Here is a 7,708-nt window from a genome sequence, read left to right on the forward strand (position 1 = left end):
ATTTCTCTCAATTCAAAACATGCATACCCCCCCCCCCCCCCCCTCCAAAAAAAAAAAACCCAACCTTTTTTCCTTACTAAACTCTCTCATATTTGAATTCAAATAGCCATATTAATTCCTTCCTTAACATTCTCCTTACATATGGAATTATTATTTTGTTGGGTCCCACAAAGGGGGTTGAATTTTCCTCTCCTGTGTCTCCTGTGTGCGAGACTCGTGTTCCCGTTGAACGTGTGGCTCTCACTCCTGCATGTTGAGTCGGGCAGGCTGAGCAGGTCCCTCCTAGACTAGTCTAACATTTTCCAAAAAAAAAAAAAAGCATGACTAGACCATAATTTGAAATTCTTTATGAACATTATACTTCAAAATATAATAACAATAAGAAAATAATACCACAATTGATTAGGAAATCAAAAAGAGATTTAATGGAATAACCATATGGATATAGCTCCAAATAAGATATATGTTTTGAGTAATAGTTTTTATTTTTTTATTTTTTTGGATTTTAAACGAATTAAATTGTAAACTCATATACATCACATCTGTAAGCTTTGAAGTCAAAATCTCTAGATTAGAAGCTTAAGCACATAATCAACAGGCCAAGATGTGTATATGATGGATAGTACCAAACAAAATTGTCAGTGCAGCCTAAAAATCAAAATAGCGAGAAAGTTATCCCAAACAAAATATAAAATAAATTTTGCATTCAAGAAAAATTCATGCATTTATAAACTTAGGTAAGATAAAAGATATAATCATAAATATACAAAAATAAAATTATACTTCATCAATAAATCTTTAATAATCTTTCATAAAAAAAAAAACTAAACATCAAATAATAAGAATCTAATGAATTGACCAAATCTTCAACCCCAAACCAAACAAAAAGTTTAAACAAATTATTCTGATTTTTAAATAAATACCAAATGAATGAAATAATCATTATTTAAAGATATGCTCATGTAGTAATAATCCACCAATCAATATGATAGATTATGTTAACAGAAAAAGTTAAATGCAAACAAGTTTTTCATGCAAACTTATTAATTAACATCTATTTATTTGAGCATAAATGACAAATAATATAAAAATTTTAATTAAGATCTAATGAAATAACAATGGATCTATGATGCACTGAAACTTTATATAATAAAAACACGAAGTTTTTGATGCATGCAACATACAACATGCACTCAAAACAAGTCCAACACATGTCAGACACGTCGCTGACATACTTGATTAAGATTTCAGTTGGGATGACTATCTTATTGTTTTTTAAAATGATTTTCTAGCTAAAAAGTTGTTTTAAAAAGCAGTAAGAAAGTCATCCCAAACGAAGCCTAAAACAATAATAATAATAAATTTAGATACTTCAAACTGCTTACTTATAAAATAGTTTTAGTAGATAGCTTGGTGGAGTTTAGATGTTTGTAAAGTGAATCAAAGTTTTTAACTTTTTGAGTTAAATTTGAACTGGTCGAACCCTTCTTCATGACCAAAATGATATCATTCAACATTAGAACAAATACAAATTCTCTGAACTATTTAAGGCTACTATTATAATGGAAAAGCTGATTTTCACCGCACTACAGATGCGCTTCCACAGACCCCAATTTCATTTCCAGTTCTAACTGCTCCTTTCCATCTACTGTCAGCCTATATAGTCTCCATGGTTGCAGACTACAAGTTCTTCTGAGATAAAGGCTTTGTTTGGGATGGCTTTCTTTCTGCTTCTTAAAAGCAGCTTTCTAGCATAAAAATTTAAAATTTTATGATAGAAAGTGCTTTAAGAAGCATTAAGAAAGTCGTCCCAAACGAAGCTAACATGTTACAAACAGCCTGCTCCCCCAGTTGAAGTTAATAGAATGGTGAAGAAGACAAAAGCTTGTCCATATTCCATTCACCCAATCTCTTTCTGCTTCCCTTTCCTTGACCTGGAAGTTGTTTTTGTCCTGTGGCTTTTATCTATCGTACTAACCCATTTGTAATCACTTGGGATAATGAAAGGATCCACATGCTCATCCACCTGTGGGTTAGCAGTTTTTGATCGGGAAATGGAAGATTTGGTTGCAGAACTGCTGCTCCATTTTAGCCATGATTTTTGAGTGGTGTTCTCTGGCTTTCGATGATCTACTTCCTCTTCAGGGGCTGAAAGATGCCTTGGGCTTGAAAGAGGTGTGAAGAACTGTTCTGATGGTTGGAGACCGATGAATTTAGTGAATGTAATGATCATTCTTACAGTTGGGACAATTGGGATTGCAACCTGCAGAATAAAATGGAGCTCAATGAAATATAAAACAGAGGGAGAGAGGTAGATGGATGAATATGTTATAAACATGCTTGCTTAAAATGAGAAATGAATATATGACATAAAAACAAAGAATGTATGTTCATTGCAACATATATCAACTTAAAATTCATTAGCTTTTCAGTCTTCAGTTTCAATGATCCATTAAGAGTTTATTTGGGATGATTGCAGCTGTTCATAAAAAGCAGTTGTATGACTGTCGGGAGAAAACTAAGGATTCATTTGGGACGGTTTTTTTACTGCTGCTTAAATCAATTTTTAGTACAAGAATAAAAATTTTTGTACTAGAAAGCTACTTTAAGAAGCAGCAAAAAAGCCATCCCAAACGAAGCCTAAATGTTATTAAAAGATGATGTGGATATTAAAAAAATTTTATATTTGAAAAAATTTGAACAAAACTTTAAAAAGTGACCAAAAAACTATGGCAAAATAGAACTGCGATAGCTGTTTAGAAAGCAAAGCTATGAAAAATAGCCCCAAACAGACCTTAAAAAGTAACCGATATATGGTAATCTAGCTCATCGGTTAACTTAAAGACCTCATTTTGAAATGATGTCACCGTCAATATCTTGAGGTCAGGAATAACTAGAATTTATTAGCATGTATATATCATCTCTTTGTGCTATTTAATATCACGTGTCGGTCCAAAATTTTGAAATGAAAGGATGTGATACCCTGCTACCCAAGCTCATAAATGCATAAGAATACAACCAGCACGAGGTGTTTGAATGCTTTAGTAATTGCCTGCTTAGTGGTTTGTACACCAGGGAGAAAAATGATTCATGTAAACGATTTCACATAGTGGGATAAAGGTTTGATGCTGTTGTTATTGTTGCTAGTGGTTTGTACCAGCTAAAAATACTTGATTTTCCACTTAAGAGCGCACAACGTACGTCATAGTTATCAATGGCATTACAGCTTTCTTTCGAAGATAAAAGATATATAAAAGGAAAATACAGCGGAAAGAAAAGCTTAAAAAGAAGGGATGCATCTTTTTTATTCAATTCCCTTCAATTTTTGTGAGAAATTTTTGCATGAATTGTTTTATTCCAAACTAATTATCTTAAGAAACATTAATAGATGCAAATTTTCTTTAGAAACTTCAATTCTAAAAAGTTTTGATAACAATCTTTAACCACAATATTGTTATTGTCTACTGCTAAAATGACTATCCTCGTTGTCAATGTTTGGTAAGAAAATAATCATGGCATTGAATTTGGTAGGCCATCTTGCCATATTACTTCATATTACTCAACAGTGATCTCACAGGCTCACAATCATCATATCATGAGATGATCTATCCTCTATTTTCTCTATTTGAGCACCATATGAAATGATAGTTTAAAAGCCGTTCTAAACAAAAACAAACTGGGTGGCATATTTCATCAAGGAAAGCATGATATATCTCTTCTTTCTACGAGATTAAAGATAATAATTTTATCAAAACAATAAATTTGCTTTCGTTGAATGCCAAAAATGCTGAAGATTCATACTTAAAGAGTTGAAGAAATGCCCATATCTATGAAGATTTTCAAGACAATGATACGCCTATTTACTCAATTTAGAAGAAAAATAGTTATTTATAATCTTACATTCTTATGAAATGTAAATAGGTTAAATTTAGTAAAAGAATACTAAATTTCTTGTTTTGGATAAAGAAACACCAGGGTAGTCAAACATAGCAAAAGTTGCCATCAAGATAAAATGATGAGAAAAAGAAATTTGTGAGACAATAAACTATGCGTCAAACATTCAAATCGTATTGCCATGTACAAAAATGTTATAGCATTTTCTCTACATGAAATGAAATTAGCTTCATCTGAAAGAGGAAAATAACTTAAGAAGGCCTGAAACAAACTTAAAGGGTCTAAATGTGTACTGCCTAAGAATCATATTCCCACAGGCTACATTCTTTAATTATAATTAACATCAACTTCTTCTTGTCACCTTTCCCTTCTAAATCCTAAAATTATTTCAGAAGTCAAGTTTAATATTAGTTTACAAAGGTTGGAAACCGAAACCTTCCGTGCTTGAAATAAGAATATCCAGTACCAATTAAATCAAAGTGCTAAAGGTAGACTAGAATTCCGTTGCCGCTATATTTTTTGAGGTGATGAAATGAATACTTGAAGACACACAGCTCATCTTGGCCTGTTGGTTGAGAGCTTAGGCTTCAACTAAGAGGTTCTGGATTCGAGTCTTTATATATGTATTGTGTGTGTGAGTTTGTCTTAATTGGCCTTAATGTCCCCTCCCCCCCCCCCCCCCCCAAAAAAAAAAAAAACTTGAAGAGGGAGGGTGCTTTGAAAGTTGTCTATCAATGGAATTATTCTATATTGCCTTTCATGTCTGCCAAGTATGGCACATGCCACAGTAACTGCTGTTCTATCTAAGGCCTTAACATATGTCCAAAATATAACAGAAGCAGACAAAAACCTACCAAAACAGTGGCGTCCAAAGCTGCCTGACAGGAATGGGCAACTTCTACGCAATCCTACAATTATCAAGACATATTTAACAAGAGTTTTTCAAATTTTAAAATAAAACTTCGTATAATAAATTAATCAAGAAGTTATTGTACATGGAGCTTAGTTTGGCATACGTTAAAAGATAAATAAATTTTAACTGTTGACTGTTACTAATTATAGAAAAGCCATTACTGATGTAACATATCTATTTCAATCTTTCAATCATCATAACAATTCAATTTAAGCTGGTGAAATTCAACATGGTTTTCCCAAAAAAAAAAACAAATCGACATAGGTCTCTAATTATGAAAATATCCATCATGCTGGACCACCCCCCATCTCTCCCAATCTCATAATATTTGCAAACCGCATTACTTCAGCCATTTGACACACCCAAGTCCTTCTCACTCAAAGTGAGTGGGCCTTTCATTTGGTACAGCTTTCTCATGGCTTCTTAAAGCAATTTTTTAGTACAAAAATTTTAAATTTTGTACTAAAAAGCTGCTTTAAGAAGCAGTAAAAAAGCCGTCCCAAATGAAACCTAAGCTTCCTTCTTAAGAATTCAATTTAAAACACGGGAAAAAACTCTTTATACTCTTTATAATGCAAGAGTAAGATTGGCACCTCATATGATGTTATTGTTATGGATTAGCATATTAAAATTTTGCAGCAGCATTTAAAGTGTTCTTTAATGAAGCCCTTCTCAGACCTTTACATCTCTTTTATAGTTCTTCAAAACCATTCCATCCGAATCCAATTCTCCAAATTAGGCCATTATTCTCACATTATAACTTCAAAGCTATTGATAGAACGTCCCTGCCATACGCTATAACAGCAAAAATTGATTCAATACATTAAGAAGTGAAACAAAAAATACCAAAAACCCTATCATACTCAATTTCCCATTGCCGGTCCACTCCATTCACATTTGTTCTTCAAAAATAGTCATCACAAATACAACCCATATCACTGTCTCATAGTCTAAAATTTGGCCGACTGAAACACTTACCCAATCTAGAGCACCAGTCATAGCAATGTCCGCACCAAATTTTGTAACAGTTTTTTTCTCAAAGTATTAAAAACAAACAAACAAAACAAGACAAAACAAAACAATGGCAGGATGAAACGACCATACAGATGCAGGTAATAAAAAGTCAAAATTTCCAAGTTCATATCCTTTACCTTGACAGGAAAAGTCCCAGGCGGGAATTTAGTCGTGAGAAGCTCCCTCAACTGCTTCACAACCTTGATCTTGTTTGAAAGTATATCCAGCATCGGCAGAAGCTCTTCAGTCTTCAAGGGAAAATCCTCAGTCAGCCAAACCATAGGCTTCAAATTCTTCACCACCTCCTTCTCCTTACTCTTCAACACACAACTCCCCAAACCTAATTTTTCCGGCATCACCGCGTCCACGCTCCTCCGCCGACCCATCTCAACCTCTTCGGCACGTCCAAACCCCCCTCGCTCATAGCAGCTATGCCGCGCAGGAACATTCGCAAGCTCCGCAACAATAAACCCTTCTTCTGCATCCTCATCAAGCTTTAGCTCAGGCAATACCTCTTCCGTTATGGAAGCTGCCAGTGTCTTGAAACTAAATACCACATTCTGCAGCTCATAAACACGCGTTTTCCACTCTCCGACCAGCTCCATTCTCTCTCGACGGCGCCAATTAGTACACGGCACCAGGCGGGCGTTACCAATGTCAACCCCTGGACGATAGGCAGTAGAATCAGCCGCCATCGCCTCGGCCTCAGCCTCGTCATCGGCGCCATCAAATGCGTCGCGGATCTCCTTCCTATCGCGATCGAGGACAAGAAGAGAACCAAAAGGAAGATCGTGACAATTGGGGTCCGATAGGAATAGAAAAGACAAACGGCGGCGACGATCAGCGCGAAGATCGCATGAGCGTTTCGAGAGGCGAACATCATCGGACGGGATCGCGGATCGCGGGATGAAGGGAAGGAGAGGAGATTCAAAGCGGAGGGAAATATGGAGGTGGAAGTCGGGGATGCGGCGTAGAGCAGGGAGGAGAGAGGGAAGGCGGCGGCGGAGTTTGGACCATGCGGAGAGGCGATGGTGGCGGAGGAGGAGGACGGCGAGGTTACGGCGGTGGAGCGAGAGGGCCAGGTGAAGGGGAGTCCAACCGGAGGAGTTGGGGAGGGAGGGGTCTGCGCCGGCGAAGGTTAGGGCGGAAACGGTGGTGGTGGCTGCCGAGAGAGGGAGAAGTCGGACAGCGAGGTGCAGGGGGGAGTCTCGATTGGGAACGTCGCGTCGGTCAATGATAGACGAGATTTTTTCGGCCACGTGGGACTGGAGAATGGAGTCTGATTCGGTGAGAATGGAGGAAGGATGGGAGAGACGGGGAAGGGAATCGAGGAGGCGGCGGAGGCGGAGGAGGTCTCCGGATGCTATAAAGTAGTGAGCGGGGCTGTGGGCGTAAGCGTCGGGTGGTAGAATTTCTTCCGCCATTGGAGGAAGCTTTGGGTGCCTGTGGCGCTATAGTTTCTCTCTCTACTGAAACATAACGGTAGTGAAGGACTGGAGGAGGAGGAGAGAGGAACTTTTTTTTTTAAATGTTTAATTTTTTTTCTATTTTGGTTATATATTTTTATTCGTTACACTTTATTGGAGTTGATGCGCGGGAATTGTGTAACTTTTTTTATACTACTTTGCTTTTTTGTTTTGCTTTTATCGTTTATAAATAAAATTTATGACAATAAAAATAATTCATATTATTGATTTATTTATCTTTTAAAGAAAGAAAAAAAAAAAAAAAACTTCAGCCCATTGTTGATTGGAGAGAAATTAGTATTTTTTCTTATTTGATGTGAAAAAAATAAAAAATTTATTTTCTATGAGTACAAAGATGAACTAATTTCATAGTCAAAATTGAGTTTAATATTTTCTTTTTATTTTTTATCACACAACTTAA

The 7,708-nt window shown here is 36.2% G+C and overlaps 1 protein-coding gene across 1 annotated transcript; it reads right to left on the reverse strand.

The window, feature by feature from the left end:
• Positions 1 to 1,488: 1,488 nt before the first annotated feature.
• On the reverse strand, positions 1,489 to 7,349 carry LOC110105373 (ankyrin repeat domain-containing protein 13C). Its single transcript, XM_020834846.2, has 2 exons — positions 5,959 to 7,349; positions 1,489 to 2,263 (listed from the first exon to the last, which is right to left on the reverse strand). The coding sequence occupies exons 1-2, from the start codon at positions 7,243 to 7,245 to the stop codon at positions 1,901 to 1,903; spliced, it is 1,650 nt and encodes a 549-aa protein (XP_020690505.1). The 5' UTR covers positions 7,246 to 7,349; the 3' UTR covers positions 1,489 to 1,900.
• Positions 7,350 to 7,708: the final 359 nt, after the last annotated feature.

The sequence above is a fragment of the Dendrobium catenatum genome, unplaced genomic scaffold, assembly GCF_001605985.2.
Source record: "Dendrobium catenatum unplaced genomic scaffold, ASM160598v2 fragScaff_scaffold_1013, whole genome shotgun sequence".
Classification (NCBI taxonomy): Eukaryota; Viridiplantae; Streptophyta; class Magnoliopsida; order Asparagales; family Orchidaceae; genus Dendrobium; species Dendrobium catenatum.